Raw genomic sequence first — 16,035 nt, forward strand, 5'->3', positions numbered from 1 at the left:
ATCCCAGTACCCTCTTGTCAGGGAGAGGGACCTTCCTGTAGCACTTCTGGTCTTTGGGGCTGCCCTGTCCCATCCAGGGTTGACATTGTGGGAGCTGTGGCGGGAGGGGCACTCAGGTTTGTTCTCTGGGGTCTGGTGCTGTGACAGGACAGGAGTGGTGTTATCTGAAGGCCAGGCACTGGGAGGGGGCAAGGAGCAGGCAGGGGTTGGGCAGAACCTCCTACGTGGCTTGGCAGGCTACCTGACCCACAGGAGCGTGCAGCAAGACTGTGGCAGGCAGACCACTTCCCTGCGGTTGGTGCTAGCGGCTGACAGGACCCAGCAGATCCTGAGCAGTGACAGGAGATGCAGAGCCCCTGCTCAGGAGCAGCCTGGAGCTGGGAGCTGGGGCTGCTTACAGTCGAGGCACCAAACACAAGCGACTCCTTCCTGAAGAGTCAAGCCCATAAGAAATGCTGCTTGGCCAAGCTTGGAAAGGATGGGACGGTCTTTAGGGTCTTTTCCTGGGTGGAGTGGGCCCAGGTTTTTCCAGACTCTCTCAAAGAATACGTACTTCTTAAACCTGCCTAGCCCCTCCCAGCAGTAGCCGCAGGGACCCCCTCATAGGGCCTAGCAGGATACCAGAGACAGTCCCAGAGGGGACACGGGATGCAGGGCTGGGCCCAGGCTGCATGGAAGGCGGTGGTGGGAATGCTTGGTGTGACCAGGAACGGTGGGAGGCAGTGGTGCCACTGGGCCGAGCAGTTTAGAATCCTGGAGCTGGGGGGACACCTGGGTGGCTCAGTGGTTGAGCATCTGCCTTCGGCTTAGGGCAGGATCCTGGAGTTCCAGGATTGAGTCCCACATCGGGCTCCCTGCACTGAGCCTGCTTCTTCCTCTACCTATGTCTCTTCTTTTCTGTCTCTCATGAATAAATAAAATCTTAAAAAAAAGAAAGAAAGAAAGAAAGAAAGAACCTTGAAGCTGGGGCACAGGCCTGTCTGGAGGATGGGTGAAAAAGAGGGCATCCTTCTGGGCCAGACCTCGTGCTGGGTAATAGGGAACAGCACGGACTGGGAGCTATGGGCAGAATACCTCCAGGGCAGTAGGTTAAGTGCAGTTGGGGACCAGAGGCCAGCAGCCCTGGTGGGGAGAAAGGGTGGGGGACAAGGTCTCGGGAGATGCTCAAGGATACCTTCAACTCTTTTCAAAAGCACAGGGAAAGCCAGTCCAGGCTTCCCTCATCCAAGGATGAACCATACCCAGCTGGGCAGGGGCTCATATTCATTCATTCCGGAGGTGTCCAGCAGTTCTGCACTCCAGGCACAGGCCACAGGGCATCTTTACAAACCTAAGCTTTATTGACAGTCACATGCCACCAGGACAAGCTCTGAGGTGCAGGGCCCCTGCCCTTTGCCCACTTCCCTGGCTGGGGCAGCAAGGTGAGGCCACTCTCATGGTGTGGAGACAAGGGAGCAGGGCCTTTCTGGCAGCACCGGGATGGGGGGTGGTGGCGACCTCAGGCCCTGAACAGAACTGACCCAGAGCCTGCACTCCCCAAGTCCTGCATGAGTACAAGGCCGGGACGTGCCCAGAGGTTTCCTTGTCACCTGGGGCAGGTGGAGCTTGGCAACAGCCTCTTGGTACCTGAGACACTGAAAGGGGGCAGCTGGTGCCAAAAAGAGTAAAGACGCTGAGGATAGTCGGAGGCCCAGCCACTGCCGGGCACAGTAGAGGCAGGCCCCTCCCCAGAACGGCCCCATCAGCTGTCCTTAGCTCCGCTGCTCTTCTGCTCTGAGGCTGTGGCCTTGGTCAAGTTCCCAGCTTCCCTCTTCAGGACACTAAGCAGAGTCTGCGAGCTCTCCAGGATCTGGAAACAGACGTAGGATGGTCACCACCACTCCTCGCCAGCACTGAGCTGTGGGGCAGCAGTGCAATGAAGCCCCTGAAGGGCAGGTCAGACAGGGTCAGCAGGGCCCGTTCCCCCTAAGACTAGCCCAAAGCCCCTTCCTCGCACCCCAGGGAAGCCAGTCTAGGTTAGCTGAGCCCGGGGCCGCTCTTTGCTCATGGTCTGGGAGGACAATGGTGCAGAAAACAGGACTCCTGACCTGCCAGGCCCCCGACAGCCTCACTGACACCTAACCGGGATCCTGTCGCCCCTGCGTTTGGCCGGCCCTAGACTCCCCCGGGGCCCCAGCCCCACCTTGAGGTAGGCGGCTTCTGTCTCCGCGATGGTCCGGTCAAACTCGTTTCTAGAGGCAATCTTGCGGGCCAGGTTCTCGTTGACGCGAGCCAGTTTCTCGGTCAGCTGCCTCACTTCATTCTGCAGCCGCTGCTTCTCGTCTTCCTCCTGCTGGATCTGCCGGCACAACTCCTCCCGCTTCTGGCACAACTCCTCGATGCCTGGGATGGGCGAGCGGGAGGGCACACGCTGTGGACCCAGGGCAGGAGGGAGCACAGCACCCCTCCCACTCTGGAGCGTGCCCGGTGCACTGGACGGTGCGCACCCCTCGCACCCTGGACCGTGCGGGGGGCGGGAGGCGGTGCACGCTCTCCCCTTCCGCTCTGTCCCTCACTGCGCAGATACCCGGCGCCCGGGCGAGCGGCACAGCGGCTGTCCCCCTGGCTCGCCCGCAAGGCCCCCGGCGCCGTCCCGGCCGAGGCCCCACGCACGGACGGTGCAGCCCGTTGGGCCACGCGCGGCAGGCCCGCCACCGCCTGGACCCGCAGGCCGGCGAGCCCCGCGCCCTCCCAGCCCACCAGGCGGACCCCGCCGCGAGGCCGCTCACACTTGACCAGTTCGTTGTTATAATTCTGCAGCGCTGCGCCCTGCTGGGTCATGGTGACCGCCCAGGCCGCGACCACCCCAACCGCCGCTACTGCATCGCCGCTCCCGCCTGCGCGGTGCGTCCGACGGCGCGCCCTCCGAAACGTCACCGCTGCGCGCCGCTCGTGTGCGTCATCGCCGCGCGCCGCACCCGGAGCTCGGGGGACCTGGAGGGGGCCGCGCAGATGGCGGCGGCGGGGCGCGACGGCGACCCCGGGCCCGCACAGGAGCTGTTGCTGGCCTGGAACACCGTGAGCACCGGGCTAGTGCCGCCGGCCGCGCTCGGACTGGTGAGGCCCCGGGAGAGGGCAGCGGGCCCGCGCGGGGTCCCTGGGACGTCCGCCGGGTGGGCGTTGTGCTCCCGGACAGCTCCTACCTGGCGTCGGCCGCAGCCTCCCCTCCGCTGCGTCCCTTCCCCACTGCTCCCCGTCCGTCCCCGCGCTTTCCGCGTCCCTCCGCGTTCCCTTCTCACGGTTTTCTGCACCGCAGGCGTCCTCCCGCACCAGCGGTGCGGTGCCGCCGAAGGAGGAGGAGCTCCGGGCGGCGGTGGAGGTGTTGAGGGGCCACGGCTTGCACTCGGTGCTGGAGGAGTGGTTTGTGGAGGTGCTGCAGAACGACCTGCAGGCCCACATCTCGCTCGAGTTCTGGAATACCATCTCCCAGCGTGAGAACTGTGCGGACGAGCCCCAGTGCCTTCTGCTGCTCCTTGACGCCTTCGGCCTGCTGGAGAGTCGCCTGGACCCCTACCTGCGTAGCCTGGAGCTGCTGGAGAAGTGGACTCGCCTGGGCTTGCTGATGGGCGCAGGCGCTCAGGGGCTTCGGGAGAAAGTCCATACCACCTTGCGGGGCGTCCTGTTCTTTTCCACTCCCAGAATGTTTCAGGAGATGATTCAGCGCCTCTACGGGCGGTTTTTGAGAGTCTACATGCAGAGTAAGAGGAAGGGGGAAGGGGGCACAGACCCGGAACTAGAGGGGGAGTTGGACAGCAGGTACGCCCGCCGGCGGTACTACAGACTTCTGCAGAGCCCCCTGTGTGCGGGGTGTGGCAGTGACAAACAGCAATGCTGGTGCCGCCAGGCCCTGGAGCAGTTTCACCAGCTCAGCCAGGTCCTGTGAGTACTTGTGGCTGTGGCCATTTCCCTGTTCTTCTTGACTCTAGATTACTTTCCTGGGTCCAGCGGCCTCTTCAGAAAGCTGGTGAGCTGGCTCTGGGGAGGGGGGCATCTCTGCCCTGACAGTCCTGGACATTACAAAGGGACAGTCCCCAGGGTCCCTGTGCTGTGAATTTATACTCTTTGTCCTGGATAAAAAGAACAAGTATCTCTGCCACTCACGCTAATCTCAGGTTTCACACTGCGTGCACACCAAGACCCTATGTGATTCCAGATTTCCGGTCACATACAAGTCTGCTGTGTCTTCTGTAGGCTCTCCAGGGAAGGGAAGATAGTTATCCTCTCCTATAATTGCAAAAAAAAAAAAAAGAGAGATTTTTTTTTTATGCTTTCCAGGACGAGCTGGGGATTAGGCCAACATGCTGGCAAGCAGATTGTCTTTCCAGTTTTTTTTTTTTTTTTTTTTTTTTATTAGTTCATGAGAGATACAGAGAGAGAGAGAAGCAGAGGGAGAAGCAGGCTCCATGAAGGGAGCCTGACGTGGGACTCGATCCCAGGTCTCCAGGATCAGGCCCTGGGCTGAGGACGGCACTAAACCGCTGAGCCACCAGGGCTGCCCTTTCCAGTCTTTAAAGAGGAAAGGGTTTTGTTGTTATTAAAGCCAGGTTCTGACCTGTTGACCTTTTGTCCTTTGTGGTTGCTTATAACAATTTTGTCTCATTGAGTGAAGCAACAGCAGTGCAGCTGTTAGGGAGTGGTCCTGTTGCTGGCAGGGGTCAGGGAGCCCTGAATGGCTTTCACTGGGTTCATCTCAGACACAGAAACATGCTTTCTCCTCGCCTCTTGACTCCCTTTGCCATTGCTGACCAGGGTTTGCACCAAAAGGCATAACTGAGGACTTCTATACATGTGACCAGGACAGGGATGTGTTTAGCTATTGTTTCAGAGTCACATTTGGGAGATGAGGCTTTGGCCCTGAGAGCCACACCCACCACACACACAGGGAAGGCCAGGGTGTCAGCCCAGTCAGGGAAGTCAGCTGGGGAGGGCAGGGCTGTGTCCTCCCAGCAGCTTATTTGAAGCCTTTGTTATAGAGGGCATGGGAGGTGGGGGAAAGGATTATGTTTTATGTGCTCCACGGGCAGGGCTCTCCTCCAGACACAGGCTCAGTCTGTTGGAGCGGGTCAGTGCCGAGGCTGTGACCACCACCCTGCACCAGGTGACCAGGGAGAGGATGGAGGACCGCTGCCGGGGCGAGTATGAGCGCTCCTTCCTGCGTGAGTTCCACAAGGTAAGGACAGCCTCTTAGGCCCTATCCCCTGCGGACTGTAGAATAGGTTTCTAGCAAACCTGACCCCTGGTTTTATTTTTTTATTTTTTATTTTTTTTAAGGATTTTATTCATTTATCATGAGAGACACAGAGAGAGATAGGCAGAGACACAGGCAGAGGGAGAAGCAGGCTCCATGCAGGGACCCTGATGTGGGACTCGATCCCGGGACTGCAGGATCATGCCCTGGGCTGAAGGCAGACACTCAACCACTGAGCCACCCAGGTGTCTCACCCCCTGGTTTTAGAAGCGGCGAGAGTGTATGGAGATGGGTGAACCAAGACCTGGAGGGTGGTGGAAGCTGTCTTGGTGCTGAGTGGAGGCTGGCCCTACTGACAGCAAGAGACCCCCCGTGCCATGCTCAGCACAGTCTGTGCAGAGTCACTTTGCTGGAGGCTGTGCCAAGGTTTGGGGTGTCCCAGTGAGGGTCTTGGCACCCATGTGGTTGGAGCATGGTCTGGGGCTCTGTTCTGGACTCCCCAGGTTGTGGAGGTGATAGGCCCAACCACAAGGGACTGTCCAGCCTGCTCTTATTTCTTGCCTGTTTTCTTCTGCCTGAGAATGCAGCCTAGCTGTGATGGGGATTCAAAGCAAGTACTTCTGTGGCAGTGGTCTCACGTGGGTGTGAGCCCAGAGGCCTGGCTGGGGTACCTGTGTTGCTCCCATGTAACAGAGCACCCAGACGTTTATCTGTGGCTATATAGTTTATGGGGGAATGTACTCATCCTGGGGTCCACGTGGCCATGTTGCCTATAAATGTACATGCGTTCAGAATGGTCCTCACGTTGTCTGCACACGATGGGGCCAGTCAGATGCGTGGCCCCCGGGAGTCTGTCTACCGAGTCAGAGGTGAGCACTCTCTCCGTGCCCTGCATCAGGCCCACCATTGCCAGAGATAAGCCTGGGCACTGAGGTCTTAGGGTGTGGGGGCACATTGAGGGGAGGCCTGGGAGGCCTCCTTTGGGCTTACTATCCTACTCCAGAGCAGGCGGCTTGGGGGCTCCCCAGGGCTGGCTGCAGGGTGGGCCGCTGTGTAGCTTCTCCTGGCCTCTGGTCCACGTCAGACTGGGGCTCAGCTCCTTACCTCCCCATACCTTCCAACAGTGGATCGAGAGGGTGGTCGGCTGGCTGGGCAAGGTATTCCTGCAGGATGGCCCAGCCAGGCCTGCATCCCCTGAGGCTGGCAACACACTCCGTCGCTGGCGCTGCCACGTGCAAAGGTTCTTCTACCGTATCTATGCCAGCCTACGCATCGAGGAGCTCTTCAGCATCATCCGAGGTTGGCCCCCTGCCCACTGCAGTAGCCCACCTTTCCTGGGCCTTTGCCCTTCAGATCTTGCAGGCAGTGAGGGGCACTGGGGACTGTGGCGTCCACCAGCATGGGCTACCTCAGCTCAGTGTCTGGGTCAGGGTGGTGTGGTGGGACATCAGAAATGTCCACTCTCATCCTCTCAGCCTCATGTCTGCTCTGTCCTTCTGCACCACGGGGTTGGGGGTGGGGGTGGACGATGGGCACGCATAGGCACAAGGATGACCTGAAGCACCTAACAGATGTCTCTCGGTGTTCCAGAGTGGAGGTGCAGCTGCTTACCCTCTGGGCTCCGCTGACCTTGTGTCTTGTGTGCACAGCATGTGGGTGCTGGCATCTGTGTGTTTGGGTATTTGCATGCATGTACAAAGGCTGGTACTCTTCCTACAGACTTCCCAGACTCCCGGCCAGCCATTGAGGACCTTAAGTACTGCCTGGAGAGGACCGATCAGAGGCAGCAGCTGCTCCTGTCCCTTAAGGCTGCCCTGGAGACACGGCTCCTCCATCCAGGTGCTGAAGCTGCTGGCTGAGAGTCCAGCCTCCCCAGCCCAGGGCCTGTGTAGGGAGCAGGTTTACGCAGCCCTTAGGAGGGTCAGGGCACTCCACTTTATCTTCCCTTGGAGGGAGTCACAGGAAATGATGGGTGTGACCTCAGGGCAGGTGGGGTATGTGATCTCTTCAGAACAGACCACCCAGTGAGGGGGGGCTTGGATCTCGGAAAATTCTGGGGAGAGCACCTGAGAGTTGGCGGGGAGGAGGCTACTTCCTGCATGTCACACTGGTGTCCTGAGGAGGGAGGTCACACAGACAACCTGAAGCCTGCCCAGCCAGGGCGCAGCTGCTTGCTCGTGGAACCACAAGTCCTGGGTACTGTGGTGACTGCCGTCCTCCATCCTGGCCGCAGGTGTCAACACATGTGACATCATCACCCTCTACATATCTGCCATCAAGGCCCTGCGTGTGCTGGACCCTTCCATGGTTATCCTGGAGGTGGCTTGTGAGCCCATTCGCCGCTACCTGAGGTGAGTACCGCAGGTGAGCCCCAGGGAGCTGCTCCAACCTGGAGCATTTGTCTCCTGGACCCATTTGTGCAGCCATGCTCCTCCTGGGTCCCTGTGCCTTTGAAACACCAGGGACACTCTGTCCTTCCTGTAGGGCCACATGGCCTGGCCAGGGCTCCCTCCTGTACCTATTGCCCAGTGCCACCACCTGTGTGCAGACACTGGGGGGGCCCCCCTTGCATCCCTGCTCTCCATCCTCCTCCCCTTCTCCCAGCACAGAGAGGCCCCCGCTCAGCTTTGCCTTGCTGGACAGGCCCCCAGGCTGACGAGGAGCAGAGGCTGTTGGGTGGTCTGTCAAAGATTGTGTTGAATAGGTACTGTGGTACAGCTGCCCAGAAACGCCTGGGGCAGTGGAGGCTCAGGGCTGGGGCTGGGAGGCATCCGGAGCTGCCCTGACTCACGTTTACCATCTCTTGGTTGTGAAGGGCCTGGTTTTCTTACTTTTCCTTTTTTTTTAAGATTTTATTTCTATGGGAGCATCTGTACGGCTCAGTGGTTGAGGGTCTGTCTTTAGCACAGGGTGTGACCCCAGGGTCCTGGGATCAAGTCCCATATCGAGCCTGCTTGTGCCTCTCCCTGTGTCTCTGTCTCTCGTTAGTAAATAAAATCTTAAGAAAAAAGGATTTTATTTACTTTGAGTGAGAGAGAACGCGCGCACAGCAGCAGGGGAGGGCAGAGGGAGAAACCGACTCCCTGCTGAGCAGGGAGCCTGATGCAGGACTTGATCCCAGGACCTCGGGATCATGATCTGAGCTGAAGGCAGGTGCTTCACCTCCTGAGCCCCCCACGCACCCTGGTTGTGTCTTATTTCAATTCTTGGTGCTCCTGGAAGATGGTGGGTTTTTAGTTATTTTCACTATCGTTATTATCCTTTGAGACAAAATTTGGTAAACTCAGCTTAAGCACGTGGCCAATAGGCACTGGCTGCTGGGCGAGGAGATAGGGTGGTGTGGGCTAGTATGGAGAGCAGGGAGAGGTGCCGTGAGGGCCAGCAATGCTCATATTTGGCAGGACACGGGAGGATACTGTGCGGCAGATTGTGGCTGGGCTGACAGGGGACTCGGACGGGACAGGGGACTTGGCTGTTGAGCTGTCCAAGACCGATCCGGCGAGCCTGGAGACTGGTCAGGACAGCGAGGATGACTCTGGCGAGCCTGAGGACTGGGTCCCTGACCCCGTGGATGCCGATCCAGGTCAGTGCCCACCAGCCCTGCCAGGCCCTGGACTGTGGGGGAGGGTTCAGGCCTCTAGTTGGTTTTCACCATGCCCTGAGGTTTGCGGGGGGTCATCTGGCCTCATCCTACCCTACCTGTTCCCCCGAATGCTTCAGCCAGCTTGAGTGGGCCCACAGTGGCCTGTCCCCAGCCCGGTTGCTGGAAGAGCGGGTTCCCAGGCAGCCTATACACTGCCCACCCTGCCCCCAAGCTGGGATCTGAGCCTGGGCCTCACAGGCTGGGCAGGGTGGGCCCTGCTTGAGCACAGATGGCACTCCCTCTCTGCTGTGCAGGGAAGTCCAGCTCCAAGCGGCGCTCCTCGGACATCATCAGTCTCCTGGTCAGCATCTACGGCAGCAAGGATCTCTTTATCAACGAGTACCGCTCACTGCTGGCTGACCGCCTCCTGCACCAGTTCAGCTTCAGTCCTGAGCGGTGAGGCCTGCAAGCTGCTGCCTGCCCTGCTTCTGAGGGAGGGGCATCAGGGATGCCAAGCAAGGACCGGCCTGAGCTCAGCCAGGGGTTTGGGGAGGCCAGGGGCAGTGAGGGGGTGGCGCTAGGCTGGGATAGAGCAGGCCCCAGGTCTCCATGGCTGGAGCTGCACTTCCTACCCCTCCTCTTGGCCTGGGAGTGGCCCTGCCCTGGTGGGGAGTGCGCCCATGCAGCCTCTCTGGGAGGCATTTGGCACTTTGCCGTAGCTGCTGCTTGCACGCCACATCCCCTCAGAGATGCGTCTTTCTAGGGAGATCCGCAACGTGGAACTGCTGAAGCTGCGCTTTGGCGAGGCTCCGATGCACTTCTGCGAGGTCATGCTGAAGGTGGGCCCCCAGGGCTCCCCGCCCATGTGGCCCAGCCTCACCCCTAGCCCTATCCTGGGCCCTTTGGGACACCTGCCTCCTTTCTCTTCTCCAGGACATGGCAGATTCCCGTCGCATCAATGCCAACATTCGTGAAGAGGATGAGAAGCGGCCCGCAGAGGAGCAGCCACCTTTTGGGGTCTATGCTGTCATCCTATCCAGTGAGTTCTGGCCCCCCTTCAAGGATGAGAAGCTGGAAGTCCCTGAGGACATCAGGGAGGCCCTTGAGGTCTACTGCAAGAAGTATGAGAAGCTGAAGGTACTGTCCACATCTCCCTGTGGTGGGAACCCTGGGGCAGGTGGACCCTGCCAACCATGCTGTGCAGCAGAAGCAGGGTGTGACCCATCCCTGCAGTCGTTTCCGGACACCTCACGTGCCTCTGTGTCGGGGGTAGGCGAGAGGGTGGGCCCACATTCTGCTCCCCTTGTCTCTCAGGAGCTTGTCCACGTGTGCCTATGTGCTTCCCTGTACCATGCTAGCCAAAGGGCCACATTGCTCACGCTCTCCCCGCCCCCCTTCTGGGCTTCCTCTTCTACTGCCTACTCTCTGCCATCTTAGAACCAGGAGCTGGCATGCTCGGCTTGTCCTGGGGAGAGTTAGGGAGCTGTGTCTGCCTCCAGGAGGTCTTCACATTGCCCATGAGCTATTTGACTCCCGTGACCCTGCCCTGTCTCTGCCACTGCCCAGCTTGCTTCCCTAGAAGCTGCTTCCCCAGGTCCCAGGACGCTAGAGGACCAGGGCTGTGCTGTCTGCTGTTGGGGCCCTGAGGGCATGGGTCTCAGCACGGGAGGAGGACACTGCAAGGTGTGTGGGGTGGTCAGGGATGGGGCTGGGCCCAGCAGTCCTGGGTTGGGAGTGCAGGTGGCAGGTGTGTGCAGGTGGAGCCTAGTGTGGGCAGAGAGTGATGGCACAAAGAGCCCTTCTTTGTAGGGGTGGCTCAGTGGGGACATGTCTGGGGAGAGTGGGGAGCTCGGGTGCCCATCCTGGGTTTCTGGGGACTGGTGAAGCAGGTTCTGGGATTGTGGGGCCTGAGGGGCCACTGGGTTCCACAGCAGAGGATGAGTGTGGAAGGTGTCTGGGCAGCAGAGCCTGAGCCCTGGGAGCATCTGGAACACCTCCAAAGATGGGCCAGCAGCTAGGGCTTGAGGAGCCCTCAGGACAGAGCCCTGGGAGGGAGACAGTGGGCTGGGGTGGGGAGAGGTGGGGGAGAAGCAGAGCCAGGTCATGGGAGGGACAATGGGTTCTCCAAATCTGTTGTTCTAGGCTAGGGGAACTAGTTGTGGAGGGAGGAGGGCTTCCTTTCAGAGACAGGCAAGGAGGAGGGCTTCCTTTCAGAGACAGGCAAGGGCTTCCTTTCAGAGACAGGCAAGGGTAAGGCTAGGCACTCTGCAGGGAGGAGGCCAGAGCGGGGACCATATTCAGGGTAGCACTGCACAAGACTGCAAGGGTCTGTGCAGCTCCTGTTGGCTCCTGCTGGGCCACTGGACCACCCTGTGGCTTCTGTGCCTGACCATGGTGGGGTGCTCGCTCTGGAGCCTCCTGGCACTACACCCACTCCTCCCTGGGTAGGGCATCTTTGTGCTCCCTGCCTTCTGGCTGCCTTGATGGCTTGTAGCCACTGCCAGGAGAGGCCCTGAGACCTCCCACTGAGGCCTTGCCATGAGTCCCAGGAGTGGCTCAGCCACGTCTTTCTGCTTAGGCCTGATGGGCCTTATGTGATGGCCATGTTGCAGCGTGCTTTGTCTTAACTCCAACTGGATGCTGGTGGGGCAGAGGCAGGCCGCATGGCTGTGTCAGGGCTGTGACCACATACCTCTGCCTCCCACCAGCTGAATCTTGGCCTGATGGTCATGCTGGACATGTGTGGGTGGCCGTGCAGCCAGAGTGTCCTCAGCTGTGCTTACTGCTATGCTTTCTGTTGCTGAGCCTCATGTTTTCCCTGCTGCAGGCTGGAGTGGTGGCCTTGGAACCAGAGAGCCTGTCCATGACTCTGTGGGTTGTGACCTGGGCAAGCTGTACTCTGCTCCCATTTTCTCTCTGCAAAGTTGGGTTCACTATTGTCTCCACCTTTAGAGCTCAGGGGTTGCAGACAGACTCTTAGCACTTGACTGTGTCAGGGTCCTGGGGCTGCCAGAACGAGGTACCACGAGGGGCTTAAAACAGTGCAGATTTATTGTCTTAGTTCTGGCAAAATCGAGTTATGGATTGTAGGGCTGCAGTCTCTGGAGGCTCCAGGGGAGGATTCTTCTTGCCTCAGCCTGCCCACCGGGCCTCTTAAAACACACGGCCTCCAGGCCACGGGCCCTCACACACCCCCTCTCTGGACAGCCCGTCTCTGTCCTGGCTCTTCTGGAGCCACTAGTCAGCTCTAGCGTCAGAGTCCAGGTCTCTGGTGTACTCTGGGCTCCATCTCCAGCGCGCACAGAGCAGGGGCAGCGTCCGGGCCCGCCTGCTAGCTCCCCTGCACAGTCCGGCCTCTTGTGTGCTGCTGGGAGGCCGCTCTTACACTTTCCTCCATCCGTCGTGCTCACATAGGGCTCTGCCACTAGCTGGCAGGGTCACAATTCCTCCATTGCTGCAGCTACCTCCTCACGTGGACACCTCACCATGTTCCTGGCCGCGTTCCTGCCAACAGTCTCTTCAGTGAGCATGTGCTTGCTGCTCTTCCAGTCTCTGCCCGTCGCCCCACTCCATAGACTCTCACATCCTGGGTATTTGCTACAGCAGCACCCCCTTCCCAGGACGAAAGTGTGGGCTATCACAGTGCTACAACAGGAGTCCTTAAAACAAGCTTGTCCTCCATTCTGCAGGCTAGTGCAGAGACCAGGGTGTCAGCAGGGCTGTGGGACGGTCCTTCCTGTCCCCCCCAGCGAGGAGGGGAGGGGATTGCAGGCCTTTCTTGGTGTCTCTTGACTTGTGGCTGCATCCCTGCAGTCTCTGCGTCTGTCCTCACTCTGTCTCCCTCTGCCCTGTGAGCACACTGACCATGTTCCATCAGGGCCCACTGCACTCCAGCTGACCTCGTCGTAACTGGGCCCATCTGCAACAACCCCGTCTCCAGCTCAGGTCATGCTTTGGGGTCCTGGGGGTTCAGATGTGGATGTCTTTTGTGGAGACCACATGATTCTATCAGTAGCCCTCCCTGGGTGGTCAGTGCTCATTGTTAGACCGGGGTGGTTGAGAGGGCAGGAGCCCCGTCCTCCACTCTGCCCACTGCTGCCACCTGCCTGGTAGGGGCAAGTCAGGGGGCTCTGAGCTGGACTCAGCCAGACCTGCAGGACCGCCTGTGCTGACGCCAGCCCTCCCCAGGCGATGCGGACCCTCAGTTGGAAGCATACTCTGGGCTTGGTGACCATGGATGTGGAGCTGGCTGACCGCACCCTGTCTGTAGCCGTGACTCCCGTGCAGGCGGTGGTCTTGCTATACTTCCAGGACCAAGGTGAGCCTGCTGACCCCTAGTTGGCCTGTCCCAGCCATGCCTCCCAGCAGGCTGATGCCGGGAGGCTGTGGGAGAGGGTGTTGACGGGGCAGGGGGAAGCTTGGCCTTGCCCCGTGTGTCCAGTGCTCCTGGCTGCTCCACACAGCTACCTGGACCTTGGAGGAGCTGAGCAAGGTGGTGAAGATGCCTGTGGCACTGCTGCGGCGGCGGATGTCCGTGTGGTTGCAGCAGGGCGTGCTGAGGGAGGAGCCTGCTGGGACCTTCTCTGTCGTTGAAGAGGAGCGGCCCCAGGACCGAGACAGCATGGTGCTCATCGACAGCGACGAGGAGAGTGACTCCGGCATGGCTTCCCAGGCCGACCAGAAGGAGGAGGAGCTGCTGGTGTGGCTGCGGTGGGGGATGGTGGCCTGGGTCGGCCCCTGGCCAGGTGGCATCCCTGCGGGTGCTGGCCTAACAGCTGGCCTGGCCTCTGTCTCCCCAGCTTTTTTGGACATACATCCAGGCCATGCTGACCAATCTGGAGAGCCTGTCGCTGGAGCGCATCTACAGCATGCTGCGCATGTTCGTGGTGACCGGCCCCGCACTGGCTGAGATCGATCTGCAGGAGCTTCAGGGCTTCCTGCAGAAGAAGGTGCGAGACCAGCAGCTCGTCTACTCAGCCGGCGTCTACCGCCTGCCCAAGAGCTGCAGCTGATGTGCCCACCGGGAAGATGGGTGGGTGGGTGCCCCTGCCCAGCCCCCAGAGTGCAGAGTAAAGCAAATGGTTCTCTATCCGTTCCCTGTCCTGGTGGCTTTGTGGGCTCATCATGGGCCTGTGGTCCAGGTTCTCCCTCCAGACCTGACTCCTTACCCCAACTTAGTCAGACCTGCTTCCTGGGAGCAGGTGAGGGGAAACCCAAGTGGCCAGGTCTGGTCCTGGCTTACATACCTGTGCTTGGGCTCTAACCCTGGAGTCCTGGCACAAGGGTGTTGCTAGGCTACAGCAGCTGGTGAAGGCCCACCTGGGAAATTGCAGCTCAGGCAGGAGGACACCAGGGCCCTCCTGCCCCAGGCCTCACTGCCCTTGGGAAGGAGCCTATGGGTCACTTGCCCTCTTCCTGATCTGAGGGTCCGGGGCTGTTGCTGGGACCAACATCATTGGAATGCGTGAGATGTGTGGGCAGCTGAACATCCTCTGCTGGATGGAGGGGCTAGCTCTGTGGCTCACAGAGAAGGTGGTTCCATGCTCTCAGACACGGTCAGGAGCTCAGGTGCAGAATCCTGGGAGCCAGGCCTTCCCAGTGTAGCACAAAGGGTCCTGTCTACAGGGTTGGGGGGCCTGGCACTGCCTCAGCCCCTGAGGTCCCAGGAAGTGGGTGGGGGGCAGGGATGTTGGCTCCACCCAGGCTGGAGGCCTTCAGACCTGCACACCAGGGCTACAGCCTCCAGTGCCGGGTGGCGATGTTCCCCCAGGCAGCAGGGGCTCGAATGAATCTCCACCAGTCTGCTCCCACCTGCCCGGGGTGTCTTTCCAGGCCTGGAGCCCCCACGCCCTTGGGTTCCCCCCATCCACTTTGCTGCGCAGGGCCCTGACATCAGCCTTCTCCTGGGACTTCCCCCTTCTTACCCAGAGTATGCGGTTCACTACAGGTTTGGAGGACGAAGTGGAAACTAGGCATGTAGTCTTATCAGCCAGTGTCTCCCTCCCGTGAGCTGTGCCCAGCACCAGGGCTACTGTGCTGGCCGTCACTGGAAGAGGGCTTCCCGCCTTCCTCTGCGTTCTGGTGGAGGCCCAGGAGGCTCTGACACCCTCCATTCCCTCCACGTAGAAGGGCACCTGGCACTGGGCTGAGTGTACCTTTGTCATCCTACCAGGATGCAAACCTGCCAGACTGGCCCAGCAGGGTGGCGGCTTCTGCTTCTGGCCACAGGCACACCTGCTTCATGTCCCTTTGGACTTGTTTTAGGGACGAACCTGGTAAAACTGTGTCTTGGGTCATGGCATTCATTGACAAGCACAGAGCTGTGCCTGAAACTGTTGGCCAGTCCCTGAGGGCTCTGGTGCGGGGTGGGGGGGCCCTCCACACCCTTGCCCCTGGTGCCCCGTGGGGTCCACTGTGGGTGGGGCATCTCTTGCTGCCTGGGTGGTTTACTTGGCTAGGGTGTTAGGGGAGGAGGGCGGAGACCTCAGGGTGGAGAGGCAGTGCAGGAGGCCTGGGAGGACTCTGAGGTTAACTCTGAAGGTACCAGCCTGCAGGTGAGTCCCTCAGGCAGCGCTTGTCTGGGTGGCAGGCAGGTGCACAGGGATGAAGCCCTCAGAGGGACAGGAGGGCTCTAAGTTGGGATGGCACATGATGGAGCCTTAGGTGCTGCCTGTGGCCACTTCTGAGGCAGCTGCACTGAGGATATGGTTCTGGGATGACCTGTGGGCAGTGCTCCCCACCTATCCTGGGGGGTTGATGGACCTGGGCACAGCTGGGGTGCCGGTGGGACCCTCCCCGGAGGACCCCCCACACACAGTGGGGGGGCTGGTGAGCACAGGTCCAGGGCTCACCCCTCCTTGGCCCCTGCTTGTCCCAGCCTCTGGGGGAAGGGCGATGACATTGGTCAGCTGAGCTGTTGCAGCCCCCGCCGTCCCAGCCGAGAAACAGTAGCCTTGCTGTGGGCCCCCCAGGGTTTTCAGGCCACTGTTCCCACTGTCCCAGGGGCCTCAGCATGGGCTCCATCCCCTTCCCCATGAAGCACCATCCCCCGAGGCCAGAGCAGCCCCATCCTTGCCTCTGCCTTGGGTCCAACAGCGCACTCAGAAGGGGCTGCCAGGCGCCTGTCCCTCTACCTGCCCCAGCCCAGGGCCACCTGCCCAGGGCTCCTCCGCTCCAGCCCCTGAGCGCCAGTGAAACTCCAGCCGAAGCCCTGCCCCCACCTGCT

The 16,035-nt window shown here is 60.2% G+C and overlaps 2 protein-coding genes and 1 long non-coding RNA gene across 3 annotated transcripts; 1 reads left to right on the plus strand and 2 right to left on the minus strand.

The window, feature by feature from the left end:
* Positions 1 to 1,317: 1,317 nt before the first annotated feature.
* SSNA1 (SS nuclear autoantigen 1) lies at positions 1,318 to 2,928 on the minus strand. The gene is made up of 3 exons (XM_038548683.1): positions 2,769 to 2,928; positions 2,183 to 2,382; positions 1,318 to 1,849 (listed from the first exon to the last, which is right to left on the minus strand). Exons 1-3 carry the CDS (start codon positions 2,818 to 2,820, stop codon positions 1,742 to 1,744), a joined length of 360 nt encoding a protein of 119 aa, XP_038404611.1. The 5' UTR covers positions 2,821 to 2,928; the 3' UTR covers positions 1,318 to 1,741.
* ANAPC2 (anaphase promoting complex subunit 2) lies at positions 2,810 to 13,902 on the plus strand. The gene is made up of 13 exons (XM_038548680.1): positions 2,810 to 3,096; positions 3,296 to 3,918; positions 5,077 to 5,209; positions 6,352 to 6,526; positions 6,947 to 7,066; positions 7,461 to 7,578; positions 8,629 to 8,810; positions 9,125 to 9,266; positions 9,574 to 9,649; positions 9,744 to 9,947; positions 12,999 to 13,128; positions 13,274 to 13,509; positions 13,610 to 13,902. Exons 1-13 carry the CDS (start codon positions 2,992 to 2,994, stop codon positions 13,820 to 13,822), a joined length of 2,457 nt encoding a protein of 818 aa, XP_038404608.1. The 5' UTR covers positions 2,810 to 2,991; the 3' UTR covers positions 13,823 to 13,902.
* Positions 11,844 to 15,879, minus strand: LOC111097467. Its single transcript, XR_005364792.1, has 2 exons — positions 14,735 to 15,879; positions 11,844 to 13,747 (listed from the first exon to the last, which is right to left on the minus strand). It is a non-coding gene; the product is annotated as an uncharacterized LOC111097467 (long non-coding RNA).
* Between the last annotated feature and the right edge of the window lie 156 nt (positions 15,880 to 16,035).

This window comes from Canis lupus, chromosome 9, assembly GCF_011100685.1.
Source record: "Canis lupus familiaris isolate Mischka breed German Shepherd chromosome 9, alternate assembly UU_Cfam_GSD_1.0, whole genome shotgun sequence".
Lineage (NCBI taxonomy): Eukaryota > Metazoa > Chordata > Mammalia > Carnivora > Canidae > Canis > Canis lupus.